Below are 19,221 nucleotides of genomic sequence, written 5' to 3'. Positions count from 1 at the left end.
CACCACAAGTATCCAACTCTCACCTTTGTTCCGCGGTCATGGGGTACGTCGTGTCCTTTTCGCCTGGGCTGCTGAGGGGCTCGACCGTGCTGTGAGGCGGATACCAGGTGGATTTATGGTCCGCAAAGCCGCAACTACCAACCGAGGGAAATTAGTGGAACTTTGAGCTCTGAGAGGATGCAGGTGACGTGTTGGTGCGCAGTGTTCCTCCTGACACCTGCACTTTTCCTGGTGAGTCTCAGCCTTGTATACTTCTAGCTCAACTTTTCTCCCCTTCGCTCTGTTCCGACAATAGTTTAAAAGCCATCATTGGTATTATTTTCTTAAACATGCGCATTTCCAGACGCATTTTCACCGCACACTGGAGAGACGCGGCTGCTCGGTTACTAGTGTTGTACAGTGCATCATGTCATGTGTGAGTAAAACTTTATCTCAACGCTTCCGTTTGTAGAAGTGTTTGGCAGTGAAAGTCGCACCTGGCGGGTCCTTTCCCGCGGGATACCGCTGTGCGTAAAATGCAGTAATTGCTGAGGAAATCGGGTTTTCACGTAGAAAAATAATATAATGCAGATGAAATATTTGTCACGATATTTCAAGGTTGTTATTTCAATGCTGAAGACATCGGATACCTAAAACAGCGGTCACTAAATGGCACACACAGTGAAACCGTCTCACGGGGGCGCCATAGCAAACCAAAGAACTCAACCCACAGCGCCTGAGACCGGCTCCCGATGACAGACTCTTGTTCGAGCCTTGTTTGACTGGATATTTTACCAGTAAAAGAATACATACGTTATGGCTATTTTGTTTTTTTCGGTTTAGTTCAATGCTTGGAAAAAAACCACCAACATCCCGCGGTTAAATACAACCTTAATAACAACATGAGGATAACTGATTTCTGCTTATAAACATGAAAATATACTCGATACACAGTTTAGTTGAAGTATTTTATCGTGTTTAAATTGACATACCGAGTGAGGCTTTACTGTGTTATTTTTATTCTAGTGTTATTGTGACACAACAGAAAGATGATATCAGTCTCCGACACAAACAAATAGAAGAAAAACAAAAAAAGAGAATAAATTGATTCTCCACAACCTTTTAAATTCTCTGTCTACTTTTTAGATCTCATGTGGAATATTAGGCCTGAACAGAGAGAAAGCCTGAATCCGGCTCTTCTTTAATTAGACAAAAAGGTCCATTTTTAATTTGATTTTGTGTTTTGTACCCGTAGTTTTCTAATATTGTATTTCTAATTGATAAAAAAAAACACGTCATCTGATGGATTTCAGCCCACAGTCTACAGGTGTAATCACTTAGAAATCGGAATTATTTTACGTTATGAAATGAATATGAATGCCTGTAAATAATTGTATTAAATATAGTTATAAACATACTGACATTTTAATAATCCCGTATATTGGGTTTGAACCTCTCGTTGGTGGTATTGCAGGCTGTGTATACAGTGAATTTGGTGTGTAAATGTGTGTGACTTCTTCATTTATACAAAAGCTAACACGCAAAGTAAAACACGCAGCAGGTGGACGTGGAGCTCTCCAAGGTGCTGAAAGTATTTATGGAAAATGCTGCATAGACACAATGAGAATAATAGCAGGCCGAACAATAATAGTTTGTATTTTAATTAAAAAAACATACATTTTAAATGGACTGTAAATATGTAAAAGTCAGATTTAAAGTTGTATTGTTTGACCTCTTTTTAACAACATTCTCTGCTTGAAACATGTTTGACTGCAGGATCCAAATGTTGGCAACTCCTCTTCCTCTTAAACACTCCTGTGCTGTCTGTCTGCTGTGAATTCACAAGCTTGACGTCATTTATAGACATTCATTTATTTTAAAATTCATACTGTCGAGGGAAAGGTGTGTTTTATATTGCGCAGTGGTGATGAAATCCACTCGGTGTCTCTAATGATTCCAGTTGGCCGAGTTGAATTGTGTAGCTGGAAAAGGAAACAGGCACACAATGCCTCTCCGCCCAGAGTCAACAGAGCTTATTGTGCAGCCCGTTAACAGCCAGCCTTATCCACATGTGCGGGGATTAGAGCTGAACTTTGATGGTTTTATTCCGTGTTTAAGGCTCTTGTCTCCGCTTAAGCCTCTTGTCTGAGAGCCGCGCCTTGACCCCGATAACAGCCCAGCGCAGGTAGACAGCAATACAGTACGCACCACATAGCGGGACGATCACCGGGCCCACTATTTCATTAACACACCTCCTATTGTTCCTGGACAGCAGCATGCCATCGGGCGTTATCGTGATTTTATTCCATACTTTATGTTAATGGCACCCAGGTACATTTAATTCAGAGACATTTACGTGGATACAAGTGTAAAGGTGTCGTGTTAAATTCAGTTTATTGTCTTATACTACACACAGCTTCATAATCCATAATCAAACTTAGGAAAATTGATTTGAATTCAATATCATTTTAATACAATACAAAATTGTTGTTTACTGTGATTTCCCTCATTTAAACTAAGTTGTCAGATATGCCGAATCATTCCATAGTGCATGTTGTGTGGTTGGGTTAGCAGCTGAAAGACCATGAGGAGGCATTTTGAAAGCAGATATTTCAATTCTGGAATTCACGTTTGTTTGATTTGATTTATTGTTTTGCTAAAAGTCCAGTTTCATTTAATTTAAATGTTTATTTATAATGTATACACTTATTCTATTTACGTCTTTTACACACACTTGTGTTGTCTAGTTAAGAGTTGCCTATGTCTGGTGTGAATTTGCTACATTATGTTGCTCTCTCTTATTCACTGTAATTTAAGGATTTAAGGATTCGAGCCATGTTGACACTGCTGAAAGTGTTGTTGTTTTTTTAAAGTTGGCAGATGTGTTTCTGTGTGGGCCTCGGTGAGGCACTGTGACTTAAAAGTCTCCCCCCCTCTCCCTCCTCTCTCCCTGGGAGATGCAGTGGACCACTGGCGACAGCCACAGCAGTCACGTTAAAGTGTTATTATCAAACAGTGCAAATGGGGCCTGCAGTGTCACGCAGTCCACGCGGTGGGGAGCAAAGAAAGTCCCACTGAGATCCCCACAGCACAGCTCACATAGTGTGAACCCTCTCCCCCCCGACCCCCGTCTCTCTAATAATAATTAAAAAAAATGCAATATGTTTTCATTAAGCTCTTTGAAGCTGAATTCAAGAGCGGGCTGGTATTAATTCAATTATATAGCAAAGGCATTCGCACAAATACCCACATGCTGGGAGACTGAACACACACACACACACACACACACACACACGCACTCACACACAAATCAAGTGGTAGCAGGGGAGAGTGTGTTGAGAGGGTTGTGTTTTTTCCAGCCCAGACGTCGACTAAGTGAACATTTCTCTCTGTTCCTTGTTCAACCTATGTGCTACTTCGCTTTTAAAGCAGCATGGAGGCGTCACTTTGGAACTATTCAAGCCCGGCTGCCAGCGAGAGGCGAGTACAAAAGGGCTGAGAGTTCAGTCTCAGAGAGCAACACTGCAATTCCCCCACCGCCGCCGCCTCAGTGGCCTTAGCTCAGCCCAGTTACCCAGCTCTGTTACAGTCACCGGCTTCCTCCTAGTTGCTCCGCTGCCTCTCAAGGCAGTGACAAGTGGTCGCCAGCTGCGGAAAATGTTTTCATATACGTAGCTGGCTCTCAAAGTGGAGCTTCAGGGGTGCTTAAAGGACTCCAGGGGGGCTTCGGAGGCCTTGCACACGTCCATTCTTCCTAAGGAGGTTCCAGGTGTCAGAGATTTTCTGATTGAAGATTAAACTAAATAGTAAACACACACTACACACTTAGCATGTGGTGTATATGTATATTATATATATGTATACGAAATGGCAGTATAGAAATAGCATATAGTTATTTTCATATGTCTTGTTCAAATGAAAAAAGACTATATGCTGAAATACCATCTTCATATTTTGTTTGAGTCTCAAATATTGATATCGTCATTAGCATTAAACCTGCGATCAGGTTTTAATTTTGTTCTAGTTAGGGCTGCAATTAAAGATTATTTTCTATTCATTAAGCTTTTGATTTGTTTTAATTGATTCATTCTGTCTATAAAATGTTGAAAATGTGTCATATCAATTCAGCTGACCAACAGTCCAAAACCCAAAGATATTCAGGTGACAAATTCACTGGATGTTGGAACCAGTGAAGGTTTGTCATTTTTTGCTTGAAAAATGACTGAAAAGGTAAATCGATTGTCAAAATACTTCCTAATTAATTTGATGTTGATTGACAAATTCATTAATCTACTAATTGTTTCAGTTGTACTCGGTCTGGCCTCGGTTTAGAAATGTTTACTGATGTTCCCTTCTGTATATTTGTAATGCTAAATGGCTCATACAGCCAGAACTCTAAAGCTGGAATTCAAATTAAATATTAAAATTGGAAAAAAGAAATGAGGTTTTCAAAAAATAAGTAAGTTTGAAACTGAGGTGTCTCGTGTGAGGCCGACCTCTTCCCTCCAATCAGAGTGCTGCTGTGAGTCTAGGCAGAAAGATTGATGGTGCACAACTTAGGAATTGACACGTGAAGGTGACTCGGTGTTGTTGCATTGCTTTATACTGCCTGAACTGTAACCTATGTGATCCTGCCTCTGAGTCCCTGCCCGTCTGATCTGAGTTCAGCCTCCCCAGGCAGCCGCACGCTCCCACAAACAGCCAAAACAACACTTGACCTTGGTGTTTGGCCATAAAGTCAATGATAATAGCACCTACTGCGCTGTCTGGAATGGGCACTTTGGGCTCCTGGTTATTTTTCTTCTCTGCATGCATCATTGCAGGGATGGCTATTCGGATCTTTGTGGGGGGATTTAGATCTTTTATGGTGTTTAATTGGAGTGGAATCTCCTTCAAATATTACCAGAACAACCACCCAGTCTGACTTTGCACCCTGAATGTCATCAGTGTGTGTGTGTGTGTGTGTGTGTGTGTGTGTGTGTGTGTGTGTGTGGACGGTATGTTTGAGGCGGTAGGCATCTGTGATTAATGGCCACAGCCTCTATTCTCTCCTCCACACGCTGCTCCACATTTTTAATCGCATTCACAGTTCAGAGGTCAAAGCTGGAGCTGATCGTTGAAGGGCGTTGTTCTCAGGAAATCCAGCCTGACTCACGACCCAGGTTTGATCCTGAGGGGAGCTTCACCCCCCCCTCGCTTCCCTCTCCACATAGAGCAATCCGTTTATGGTGAAGAGTGTGGCACCTTGATAGCAGCACTTTGAAGCAGAGAGAGAGAGAGAGAGACAGTGGCAGAGAGAAGTGTCTCTGAAGCGACTAGATAACCTCGTCCAACCTGCTTTACATCTCCAGGCACTCCTCTGGCTCCGGAGTCCGCCATGCGCCCGGCTCGTCATAGCTGAAGTAATAGAGCAGACCTCTCCAACGCTCACACCAACATCTGCATTCACATGAGACGACTCAACATCCTGTTCGGTGGCACTCATTTTCAGATTCAGACACCTGCATTCTTTTTTCCATCTTGTTTTATGAACATTTTACATTTAAAATCAACAAAAATGAAAATATAGTTTAACTGTTTTTTAAAGCCGTGCTCATTAATTTGTTTTATATTAATAATGAATCATGGAGAAAAACAAGTTTTATTCTATTCTAGTCTATCTGGCTTCCGTAAGATGGATTCTTTCAAACTGGTGGAAAGAAAACATCCAAAATACTCATTCAGGAGTTTATTTTACTACTTTGTGTATTTGTGTCTAGATTTCTCCTAAATTCACCAAAAGTTACCATTAGATAATGCCTCATTTACAAATTTGAATGTAACATTTCAGAACATTTGTATTAAAAAGAACAACTGTCTTCATGTTATTAGTCAGCTGGTGGTGATATCTAAATGTTAAATGTTCCACCCGGTTCACCTGCAGTGCAAAACATCTCTTTACAGGACCTTTTCTCTTCATAAGTTTTTCTTTATACTCAGAGCCAGACATCTCCACTTCAGTAGCTCTTACAGACACCAAACCTTTTCATTCTGAAGGTTAACACAGGGGTTTATTCATATATCATTCAGAGACTCATTTATACATTTTATTCCCATAAACGTGGCGAAAAGTTGAAGTGTTTCAGCATCTATTACACAAATTCTGTGTAATATAAAGAGAAACCATTGACTCTAATATGTCAATAACACATGTTTAACCTGGCATTATCCAATGTTAAGAATTCTGTTTTGGAAATGTTTGAAAATGAGCACATATTTGATAAGATAATGCTTTATTTGCTAATTTAGACATCGATTTTCAGAACAGAAATGTGTCTCAATGTAAGTAGTCAACTGGGGAAGTTTCATGGTGCTATCTAGTTCATTCACCTGTGTCTCCCGTTACATGACTCTGTGTAATGGGAAAGGCGTCATTCTTCGAGACTATAGAGAATCTTCACCAACTCTGTGCTTCCCCTGGGCTTTGTGAGGCCTTTTAGCATCTTTCAGTTTATTCTTTTGGTTTATTGGCCCACAGCTTTACTGTTTTGATTCAGTCTCAGCACTCTCATCAACCGTTAACTTCAAATTCTAGGAAAACAGCTCTGATAAACTCACTGCACAGCACAGGCCGAGCACCAAACATCAGACCAGGGTAGGACATTTACATATTTTTTAGGGGGCAATTTTTGCCCCCACTGACTGAAATCCAGGGGCATTAAAAAAGAAATTGGGGGCAGTTTTTGAAACTTGTGAAATAACATTTAACCTTTGTTCAAAATAATAAATATACTTATTTAGGCTTACAATATACGAGCAATTGTCATCAAATGGCAATAATAAGACTATTAGGCAGTAGTCTACAGATTCAAAGTGGTTTCTTAGATTTTTTGAACAAAAACAAACATAAATCAGACAATCATATTCAATTTTACTCTTATTTATTTGTGGTTATTTATTGTTATTATTAAATGTTTTAAACAACTATTAACAATTATTAAGTCAACGATGCCTTGATTACATATACATCAGTCATTGTATGGAATTATTGAGAAAGATATTTTTGTAGCACCTCAAATATTGTGATATTACCCATTTTTGTCCTGAACTTATGCATTAGTCATTGTGTGGAATTTTTGAGAAAAACCTTTTTACAGCACCTTAAAAATAAAAAAAAATGTGCCATTTGAAGGTACAAATTCAGTTCAGAGTTTTTACTTCGTAAAATATCTTAATTGACTGTCAGTCAGGTATTATTCATTTCCAGCAACCCTCAAATCAAAGAATAAAGACACTTTACGCACAATTTAGATGCAGGTAGCATGTTTTATACTTAATGTGAATATAATTCATTTAATCTAATTTCCATTATGCAATATGTATACTTTGTTGGCATCTTATTCTGAAAACCGGATGTTCGTCTGAAGAAACCGGATGTTGTCTCACGTTAATCTTTCCGCTAACTTTCCAAAGTCCTTCACTCGCTCCCGATCTGTGCCGTTTGAATGCGTTTACCGTGAATGTCAGCATATAGGTGCACTAACATGTAAGTGTCTGCTGAGTTGACCACAGTCTCGCAGTCACAGGTCTGATTAAGAAGCGCTCCATTTATTTATTCGTTTAGAACGTTCGGTTCTTCACGCACACGCAACATCAGTCAAGACGAAAATCAAAACCATTCTATGGCAACTGGACCGGGTCATATAGGGTACGATGTTTTTGACAAGTTCAATAAATTATCATTATTATTAGAGGAAATTATGGGGGCATTTTTTGCCCCTCCTAGTGATATCAGGGGCAACATTATATTTCTTAGGGGAAGTTTTTCCCTTTGCCCTCGTGTATTTCCGACGCTGCATCACACAGACAGAGTTTAGAATGCTTTCTTTCTCAGGAGGTGGTGGAGGAAACAAGGACAAAAAGAAGGGTGAATATTGAACTTACTTTCATCAGATATCAGAATAGATATTTGCTTTGTGTGCTGGATGCGTAATAAGGCATCTATAACAGCTTTATTTGTTTTTTGTGCATATGCACACATTTTCCTTCACTGTGGTTTAACATCACTTCAACTGTGTTAACTTACAAAACATCAAAAGTATTAACAACACAGATTCCATTATTTAAAAAATAAAATTCCAATTTAATTGAAAAATAATGATTATTTTTAATATTTTCCTGTTGTGTTGACAATGAGCCATACAGGCCAAATAATCAGTATTATTATTTATGTGAGAACGAGTGTGTGTGTGTAATGGTGATGGCTTCACTGACGACAGGGTCCATTTGGTCTGATCAGAGGCTCACTGACTCCTCTCCAATGACGCTCCATAAAATCTGCTCCACAGCTTTTCCCACACTGACATGTTGGCAGCTTCTCTTTTTTTTCAGTCCTGTGTACCCCTTATCCCTCCAATTTGGAATGTCCAGTTCTGCACATGTGCTTCCTCTGATATACATGGTATATACGCTGGAGCCTGTATTAGATAGTGGAGATAGTGGAGCTGACAGGAAATGACGGAACAGAGAAAAGGGATGACATGCAAGCAAGCTACTCAGCCAAACTCAAACCGGAGATTTTGTAACTGTTCACCTATGCGACCAGGAAGCATCCAGACACTTTGTTTTTACCTGATAATACTGGTTTCAACTCCATGCACACAACCCTAACACCGAAGACAAAGTCCCTCATATTTATTTATTCATTTTTGTTGGCTTAAAAATATCCATACTTCTCCCTCACAACCGCTAGGACATGATCCCTCATCCCACCCAGGAACACATCAGCCAATTGGGTTTTTGATATGATAAAAATATATCATTTTAAAATGGGACATATTACACCTTCTGTCCTCAAACACTCAAGAAAAACTCTGCAAAAACAACAAGCAAATGAAAACAACAATATCACTTTAACAGGAAAAAAAAAGGAAAAAGGCAGAAATATAAAAAAGGGAAACATTTGTCTGTGTGAGTTGTTGGTTGAGTGCTTTGCCCTGTCCAATAGCTGGGTACTTCATCATACTTCATATAAGTATTCACTTGTGTCTTTCTGATCAACAGAAAGAGTTCACTTGCTTCCACCAATAGAAGTCTTATTTTTCCTCCAATACCTCATTGAAACTCCGCCTTTAATAAAATGAATCACTGACCACTTCATTTGAATGTATTCAGTTTCCTAGCTCAGCAGATTATGAGTTACTCTCATTTTGTATGAAAAATACAGCTGGCAAACATATTACATTAACCACATCAAAGTATAGATGCAAAGTAGGATCTGATATAATCTTTATGATTGTACTGCGCTGTATATTTACTCTCATCTACAGCACTGTGTGGCAGCGTTCCAAGCAAACAACTTGATAGAACACAGAAGGATGCTCTCCGACGAGCTGACATCACCCAGATTGAATACACAGATTATGATCATTTTAAATAAAAGTAAAATATTAAAGTAATTTTCATATGTAATAGAAGTAAGCAGGTTTGTCACATTTCAAGTACATGACTAACAGATTTGCTGATCACTCCTCACTAAGGACCTTTTTTTTTTACAGTGCATGACCAGGTCGCATAATATCCATATATTGAGGAGATACGTGTTCCAGCTCCAGATGCTCAGGCTGAAGTTCGTCATTAACTACAGTGAAACCACACTGTCTAAGTTACCTGTGTGATCTGGTACTGAATGGATACAATGCAGCCGGTGGCTTCGGTGTTGTATAGTGATAGATTGCCCTGCTTTCTCACCTGATGATGGGCTTGACTGACCAGTGAAACAGAGCAGGCTAAGATGCTGCTCTCTGAAATAGTGGAAATGGAGAGGAGGAGGACGCCTCCCTCCACTGCGTCGGCAGTGATGGATCTGCCATCGGAGCTCACGTCTGCTGCACAGTCCGATAGTCACGTCGCCCGCTGATGGGAATCACCAGCCATGTCCGTTATCTCCATCTTTAGATCTTTCCATCCTGTTACGTTACAATGACTGGCCAAGCGAGCGCTGTCGCCCCGCTTCAGAAACATGTACGGATGACTTGTAAAAGAAATCAATGAGTGATGAACACTCATGTGAGCACTCCCATCCCAGGTTTAGACCCATATACTGGCTGACAGTATTGGACTATTTCTGTAGCATTGCAGTGGAATGTGAAAGGATTTGAAACCCAGTTTCAGCCTAAAGAGCTGTTAAAGGATTCTATTAGTCTGTGTTTCACTGGAGAGCTTTCAGTACCAAATGCTGCGAGTGCTGTTTCACTAGGTTTTCCACCCTAACAGTGCATACAACTCCAGACCAAACAACTGCATACCTGTAACATTCTGAGCAGAATAATACTGAATTGAATCTAAAACCCTGTGAAACGTTCTGTATCTGTCCAGGAATTAGTTTTCCAGTTATCATAAATCTAAAGCACCATTACTTTGTTTGTGATGCAGTTGTGTCTAATCCTTTAATAGTTACATCAGAGCTACTGTTATGAGCACTTGCCTGTCTCACAAAACATGATCGTGTCATTTTAAGCTTCATTTGTCTCACATATCTCAAGCTCTGTTCCCATGGTAACTAATGCAGCAGGAAAAACCACTATGGAGGAGTTATTGTCTTACATCCTCTGACTATCAACGGTCTAAATCTATCATCAACACAAATACTATTTACTGTTATTAAAAACATATTAGTTGCAGTTAAATGAATGAGACTGCTCCTGTTGGTGGAGCACAGTGTGTTACAGTTGAAGCCCATCACTGATGCAACAGAACATGGGCTCAACTTCTTTGATAGGAACAACTCTTTATAGACTTCTTTTACCAAGTGTGCACTGGAGTCTTCCTATTGCACCCTGAGGGGTTCTTACTTACTGATAATACTTTGTTAAGGTTAAGGAAATGTTGTGGTTAGGGTTAAATCACAACTTTATTGAACCTTCATTGTCATGGTAACAATAATAGTGCGATCATGGTAATGATTTTAAAAAGCTGCCGGTTTGATCAGGTATTAAACTGTTGCCTCCCATGTTGTAGGCTTGTTAGGGAATAAGATGCTCCTTTTTTTGGGGGGAGTTCTTCCTGTTCTGATGTGAGGGTCCCGGGACAGAGGATGTCGTATGTGTACAGATTGTAAAGCCCTCTGAGGAGAATTTGTAATTTGTGATTTTGGGCTACACAAAAGGCTACCCTCTCAATTTACCACTCGGTCTACGTTCCTACCCTCACCTATGGTCACGAACTCTGGGTCATGACCGAAAGGACAAGGTCGCGGCTACAAGCGGCCGAAATGAGTTTCCTCCGTAGGGTGGCCGGGCTCAGCCTTAGAGATAGGGTAAGGAGCTCGGTCATCAGGAGGGAGCTTGGACTCGAGCCGCTACTCCTTCGCGTCGAAAGGAGTCAGCTGAGGTGGTTCGGGCATCTAATTAGGATGCCTCCTGGACGCCTCCCACTGGAGGTTTTCCAGGCACGTCCAACTGGGAAGAGACCCCGGGGAAGACCCAGAACACGCTGGAGAGATTACATCTCCCAGCTCGCCTGGGAACGCCTCGGGATCCCCCAGAATGAGCTGGAACATGTTGCCGGTGAGAGGGAGGTCTGGGTCGGCCTGCTTGACCTGCTGCCACCGCAACCCGACCCCGGATAAGCGGTGGAAAATGGATGGATGGATGGATGGGCTACACAAAATAAATTGAATTGAATTGAATGTCAGTGGTCCAAGTCACAATCTTTCTTGACCACTTATCCACCATGACTTAGACGTCTTCATGGGTCCAACAATGTATGCCCGACCCCGAAGAGACACAGAAATGTACTAACTTGGAATCGAACCAGTCGATTTTTTTGAAAGCTGGTACAGATTTCACAGCTGATTGCTATTAACAATTAAGCGTCAGTTAACAATATGTCAAAAAAAGTAGTTTGTCTTACCCAATGTTATGTTCTGTTAGGTCCTATTCAATTCTGTTTCAAACCGCCGACTAAACTCAACCACAATTAGCACAATACGTCAAATGAATCATTTGCTTTCTGTAGCTTGTTGGGAGTGCTGCGCAGTCTGGGAGAAAGCACCACCCTCAGGGACTACCTTCAACATTTAGCATTTGGGCCAGCTATCTGCATAGACAACTGGTAATGCCACACTGACCAACCAAAATGGGATGGTCTGCTCTAAAATCTGCTGAGATATCATGTTGTGCAACAATTTCTTCCAACAAAACACATAAATAGTCTCACATTTTATGTATGTCCCTGAAATCAGTCACTTAGGGCTGCTTGTATCAGATAACCTAATCTACAGGCCGGCTGTTCATTGAATACTGCAGTTATCTGTGGAGGCTGAAATCTTCCCCACAGAGAGAAGGCCGGAGAGCACGCTCCACTGTTGTTCTACAGTAGAGTCGCTACTTAATAAATCTACCATAAACTGGTTTACAATTAAAAAGTATTTAATCCTACTGAAGCTAATACAATTACAGAATGAAGTACACTACTAACAGAATATATAATATATGATCCGCGCGGAAAAGCTATTCACTCGCGACTCAGCCTGGAAACACAGATGTTTCCAGGCTCAGAGCCGAGAAGAAAGAGAGTGAATTCCTTTCCAGCACTTCCTCTTACAGTTTGAAATCCCCTCCCTTTTGTCCATCTTAATTCCGATTGGCTAATTTCGGTTGCCTCCTCCTGGCGTCAGCCTTCCGAAAACCCTCGCGCGGGTACAACCTGCAAATGTCTGTCTAGAAATCTGACTTTCCCTTGGCTATTCTTCACAGTTTAATACATTCAATGACTGTCTTTTATGGCTTAACACTTCTATGACAAACATTCTATATAAAGATAAGGATTTGCAACTTTTGGCAAAAACCTTCATAAGCAAATATAAAGGTGTTACAAATTCTACTAAGATACACTTCTAACTACAAATCACTTCTAACTACAAATTCTAAAACACTTTTACAATTATGAATCTTCTAATTATGTATTCCAAAACACTTCTAATTATGGTTTCTTAATTATGAATCATTAAACACTTCTATTATAATTTCTTAAAACACACTTCTAAACCCAAATTTCCTACATATCCATGAGCTATATCTCTTCTCCTTCCACAGTCTTTGTATCACAGCACAGCAAAAATCCCGGCATTAAATCTTCAAAGCGGCGACTCTGTTGTCCACTTTCTGACTTTGTCGTGCAAAGCCATGAATGAGCGAAATGTGAGATGTGGAACAGAACAGGGAAAGGAAAAGAGTACAGAGGAGGAGGTGAGCATGAGTGACTTTTATGCTCAGCCTGCTTTACAAGTACAGTGCTCCAATTTGTTGTCACCACCCACATGTCTGTCAGGCCGGGGCTGTTTGTGCCGTCGCTGTCACTCCGACCAAACAAGCGGATATATAATGCAGCCGAGGAGAAGCAGACTGCAAATTGTCGACACAGATGTTTTTTTTTGAAGAGGAACAAATGATAAAGTCAGTAAGGTTCAACAACAAAGTTACAACCCGATGCTATTGCTCTCCCCTTCTGTGTTTCTACTGCAGATGGCAGGAAAGGTAGAGAGAACAGCTGAAAGAAACAGTTGAGATACTTTATAAAAAGACATTCATAACTGACATGTTGGGTGATTGTGTAACGAAATGTACATTCAGATGCTTTCATACAGAGTAGCTTTGAGTTGATTAATTGTGTTAAAATCAGGCGGCAACCTCCGGTTCTTCCGAGTGAAGCCAATGCAGAAGTGTCTTAAAACTTGCATTCTCTCTTCTGGCCATCAGGGGGCGACTCCTCCGGTTACAGAAAGAAGTCTGGTTGTGTAGAAGTCTATGAGAAAATGACTCTACTTCTCTCTTGATTTATTACCTCAGTAAACATTGTAAACATGAGTTTATGGTCTCAATCTCTAGTTTCAAGTCTTCTTCAATACAGCATGATGTTCATTTAGTAACTCATGGTCCATTTAGAGTCAAACAGACCATAAAGCAGGGGATGCTTTAGGGCGGGGTTACTGTGATTGACAGGTCGCTGCCGCTACAACAGCCGTATACGGTGTCTCTACAACACTCTTCTGTATTCCAAATATGGTAACTTCTGTTCATTGGTTTCGAAAAAAAACAAAAACATGGTGATGGCTGTAATCCAAGATGGCGACGGTGAAATCACCAAGAGGTGACGTCACGAAGACTACGTCCGCTTCTTATATACAGTCTATGATTAAAATCTTCCCTTGGAACGGGTGTTATTTGAAGTTGGCCCCCTAAATCTGACAGTATTGAAGGTAAATGCAGACCGATTTGCACATCCACAAATCCTTAGCAGTCAACTCCATCTCCCAGAAATTATGTTTATTTACTTCAAATTTTCTGCAGCCAATATGTTTTGAAGGGGACAGGGTTGTACTGGGATAGGTAGTTACTAAAATGAAATGCAGGAAAAAGGTATGGAATCAGTGCCCTCTTAAGTTTGACAAGCAATGTTTCATCCCAACAAGCCTGTCCTCACAAGAATGACACTATTGGTCATTTGTCCAAATACCTAAAATGTCTTCAGTGTTCCTGATAAGTGAGTGTCTACACAGGCAACACATTCTCACTCCCAACTCATCAAACACTGTTTGTTTGTTTCATAAAATAAGGACATTTGTTACATAACTTACATAAGTGGCATTAGTAAGGTAAAATAAATCAGCATTGACTTGATTTTACAAGGGACACAAACAGCAGTATCCGGGGTGAAAGTCCTGTGTTTGTTTGACCCAACCATCCACCCAACCTCCTTCCTAAGTGGACTGTCTTGCTCTTTATACTCCATCAGTTGTTCTGAACACTGAGTCGCATACAGACTCTTAACAGTGCCTTTGTCTGTCCGTCGGGGGTCAGGCATCGGTATTTAACGAGTTGGGAGTGAACACTTTAACACAAGAGGCGGTTCAGCTGCGTCAATCAGTCTATTATCAATCAATCAGTGTACCAGCTTGTGTTTTATTTGTTTCAAGTCCATTTTATTCTATTTTACGGGTGTAACAGTGATTGTGTGTTGGGCTCTGAGTGCTACCAATATGCAGATGACCTACACTCAATACTGTGTCTACACAGGATCTGTTCAGGCACAGTTCACAGACCAGAAAATGCTCCCATTAGTCACTTTGGAAAGCAATAAAAAACAAGCAATTTCGTCATTTAGTTTGGAGGAATTGTTGCCGTTGTGTTTTAAAATGTTCCGTTAGAATGGTCGTTGCTAGCAGACAAAATATGTACAGTATATATATTGAGATTCATGTTTCATTGTTATGGTAAGTTATGGTTATGTTTTTTTTTTTACATAAACTAAAAAAACAGAATGAAGTCACTCTTCCTGTGTGAGCTTCTCCTTTCGCTGTTAGAACTGTTAGCGAGCCTTGGTGTTACCACTGTTAGCTATGAGCCTTGCTGTTAGCACTGTTAGCTATGAGCCTTGCTGTTACCACTGTTAGCTATGAGCCTTGCTGTTACCACTGTTAGCTATGAGCCTCGCTGTTAGCACTGTTAGCTGTGAGCCTTTGCCATGTTGAGAGCCGTTGAGAGGCAATCAAAATGCTCCCAATCTCGGATCTTGCAAATTTAAAGCTGCATCAGTTGAATTTGTGACATTTTGGGACAAGCTGAAAACACAACATTGATTTGTAAACATATAATCGTATTTAGTTGATGTGGCTAATGTGTTAGCAAATGTTGCATATACACATCCAGTAGACACTGTCCGTGTGCTGTTTGATGCTGAACAGGTAGTGTCTAGTCAACTCGTCGGTACAAGTTGGGACTGAGAACAGGTTAGTGCAGTAGGTTTTTTAGAGCTTGTTTGATGCCTGCTGCTGGAAAAGGGGTTGATGACGTTGGAGTTTGCAAGCATGGAAACCAAAACAATTCGCTGAAAGAATATCGATTGGCGCAGCTTTAAATGTACTAATGTACAGTATGTGTACCACCTCTAATGTGTCAAATTTTCTGTTTATTTCGTAATTTACTTTCAAAAACATTGAGTTTGTAATAATTCATAGTTCCCAAACATTAACAATTTATAACATTAACAAATTCAAACATACAAATCATCAGTTATTGGTTTCCATCAGCATAAGTGCAAGTTTTTTATTATAGACGTCAGCTAGTGAAGTAAATGAGTTCATGTTTAAAATAAATGGCTGATAAAGAAGGAACATTTTAATTTTTTTAAGTAAAAGGCACTGCAAAGAGTGGAGTGGCTGTTAGTCAAAACTAGTCATTTTCCACCTCTCACGAAATTACATCTTGGTCCCAAAAGTGAGTGAATAATTGCTATTATTGATTAGTTGCCATGCGTCAATCAGCTTCACCCCACTGGGTTAAATGGGCTGCCGCTGTTTTAAATTGCTGTTATGGCCTTACTTCTTCATGACACAAACCCCGGGTGGCTCTCTTTGACACTTTAACAAAATTATGGATTGTAACTTGAATGATAACAAAATACGTTTTCGCTATAAACAGACTTAAATGTAGCTTATCCTGGTTTGCTAATCAATACCTCACAGCGCAGACCTTTGTGTCCTTTTTCTCTTTGGAGTGACGGCCGATGGTGATGATGGAATAGACCAATCACGGTCTTTATCAGCTCGCCAAATGCTGTAAATGACAGGGCTTTATTACTTACAGCCCTGGAGATTGTGGTCCTATTGATTTTCAGAATTACAGTTCTATATATTTATTTTGTTTGCCTGTGGATGGTTTGCAGTCACAGCAGAGGGCAGGGGAAACAGCCAGGAGGAGTGTGTGTCCGTGTCTGACAGCTGTCAATCACATGTCAGCGGGATGAGGGTCCTCCTTTGGAGGACAAAGAGGAGGAAAAGCCTGCCATTCCTCCCTTATCTCTCTTTCTTATTTACCCCTCCTCTCTGTCTCCTCGTCTGGTTATCACGCTCTCTCTGACTTTCTATTCTCCACACTGTCTCCTCCGACTCACTTGAATAACTCTTCTTATCAAGCTGACCCCTCTCCCTTCCTCATGGGAATCACATGTACTCCTCCTTATTGCTTGCTATTGTATTATTATTGTTAGATTTTTTGGCCCTTCTCATTATCCCAATGCCATCCATGCGTGTTTTCCTACCTCAGGCAGAGAAATGGACTTCCATGCAGTGGCCTTGTTCAAACATACAGTGTAAACATGCTCACATGCATGTCCCTGTTTACCGTCAGCGCTCCCAGTTAAAACAGACAGAATTCAGATCCGTGCTGTTGAGGAGCGTTAAAGCTAAGGGACCACTGCAGGTGACAGCAGACAGGGAGGCGTTTCAGGGAGACTCTTCCTCAGTCAGCTAATGTTCCGTCAACATCACCTTTAGTACAGCACACGCTGCTGTCATGTGTCTGTTTGCCTGCTAACGTAAAGTCTGTTTGGTTCATTTATCAGTGTTTTGTCAGTGTAGCAGCTTATGCTGCTGTGCAGGACAGGAATGCAGCTCCTGTGCGAGGGAAATTCCATCAAGTCTGCTGCTCGTGCTGACACTGACACCACACTGCTTGAGGCCCAGGCTGTTCTGCTGGGCCTGCCGGAGGGAAGCGAGGCCCTGGATAACCAGAACCAGGACCCTGCTGCAGTAAAAAGCTTTCTAAAGGGACTGTTGTAATCGGACACTTTTGTCGGCAAGGACTGCCAAAATCGATGCAAAATGAAAGTTCTCGTAGTAGCTTTAACTCAAGGCCCGTGCACTTTCAGATTTCAACTGCTTTCAAGGGACGGTCAAGGAAGTACAACAACACTGATAACAGTAGACAGCTGGCTCTGCTAATGAAGTCACCGGTAAAATACCAAGTGGTTTTTTTTAAGCTTTAGTAAAATGTGGAACTGGCTGAGCTGAGCAGATACTAAGGGGATGTTTATCCCACAGCTTTGGGACTCAAACAGGGAAAGTAGCCTCTCAGTCTTAAGTGTGGACAGCATTTGGTTGCCAGACTGGAGGGGTCTTGGTACAAAATAAAGTGTTATTAATTAACACAATTAACAATTATATTAATATAGCCCTATATCAGAAATCAGAAAGGGGCTTTACAACCTGTGCAGCATACTTGTCCTTCGATCTTCCATTCAGATAAAAAGACTCCCCCACACAAATGGAAGAAAGCTCAGGAAGAGCAACAGAGGAGGGGTTCCTCTCCCTGTAGGGACAGAGATGTTGTGTTGAGAATAACCACCATAATAAAATTACAGTGTAGACAATCCATATGACAAAATGACACGTGAACATTTATCTCATTTCTGTAAGTTACAGCACTTTGTGGAAACGTTTTGGTCCAGATCAGTTGAGTTAGCGCTTCAACTGTATTTCTCCAGGAGCAGAAGCTCCTACACTGCCATTTTTCTGGAAATCTGCAATTGCTTATAAACTGAACTAACTAAACAAATTAAGAAAACTGTCTCAGAGCTATTTTCTATTTGAATAAATAGATATTTTAATGGAAACGCCCTGAAATAAAGAGGAAATTGCAGCAGTAAAATAAACCTTAACTGTTTTTTTTTCAAACATGAAGGACAAAGTTTGTTGCTGAACTAAAAAAAGGAAGTCAGATTTCAATACAATACTGGAATCAGAACTTATTAAAAGTACTAATTTCAGTATTTAACAGTTTTCTAAAAAATGCCGAGGTCAGGACTGTCCGACATGGTGCCTGTTGCCCTGGTAGTGAAGTTGTCAGAGGTGTGACTGTGGAGTGTTACAGGGTTTACAAGTATTCCCCTGTCTTTCTGTGTGGCTCTCTGTCTCTCATTCTGTGTATGCTCAAGCATTTATCAAATCAATTACTGCTGATGGGAGTTCCTAACAGGTAGTGAGGTGTTGCAGCAGTAATTCATCCTGTCGCTTTGATGGATTCGCTTGACTCTCTGAGCATCGAGCCTGCGGCTCTGGGAGTAGGGGGGGACAACCCATCTATCAGGCCTCACAGGCCATTACTTAAAACATTAGCTGCTGAGGACGCTCCACCACGATGTTCAAGAGATTTCTGTGGGACTGTTGTGGCAGGACAGGCGGATCCGGAGATGTTTCCCTGAGTAGCTGTGATGCAGTGAGACTATGGGAACCAGGGGGGGGGGGTCGGCTCCCTCCAGGGACACGTTAACTGTTCCTCAGTGAGACTATGTGTGAACCGGGGAGGGTTGGCTCCATCCAGGGACACATTAACTGTTCCTCAGTGAGACTATGTGTGAACCGGGGGGGGGTCGGCTCCCTCCAGGTACACGTTAACTGTTCCTCAGTGAGACTATGTGTGAACC

General features: G+C 41.0%; 1 protein-coding gene across 1 annotated transcript in view; it reads left to right on the top strand.

The window, feature by feature from the left end:
* Positions 1-19,221, top strand: part of nxph1 (neurexophilin 1) — a 51,347-nt gene continuing 32,126 nt past the window's right edge. Inside the window, exon 1 of the mRNA XM_031875798.1 lies at positions 1-231. Within this exon, the coding sequence (XP_031731658.1) occupies positions 178-231 (54 nt within the window). The 5' untranslated portion in view covers positions 1-177. The remainder of the gene's footprint in view (positions 232-19,221) is intronic.

This window comes from Anarrhichthys ocellatus, unplaced genomic scaffold, assembly GCF_004355925.1.
Source record: "Anarrhichthys ocellatus isolate YVR2014 unplaced genomic scaffold, GSC_Weel_1.0 scaffold96, whole genome shotgun sequence".
NCBI classification, from domain to species: domain Eukaryota; kingdom Metazoa; phylum Chordata; class Actinopteri; order Perciformes; family Anarhichadidae; genus Anarrhichthys; species Anarrhichthys ocellatus.
The sequence above is the reverse complement of the archived record's forward strand: the minus strand, read 5'-3'. Positions and strand labels throughout refer to the sequence as shown.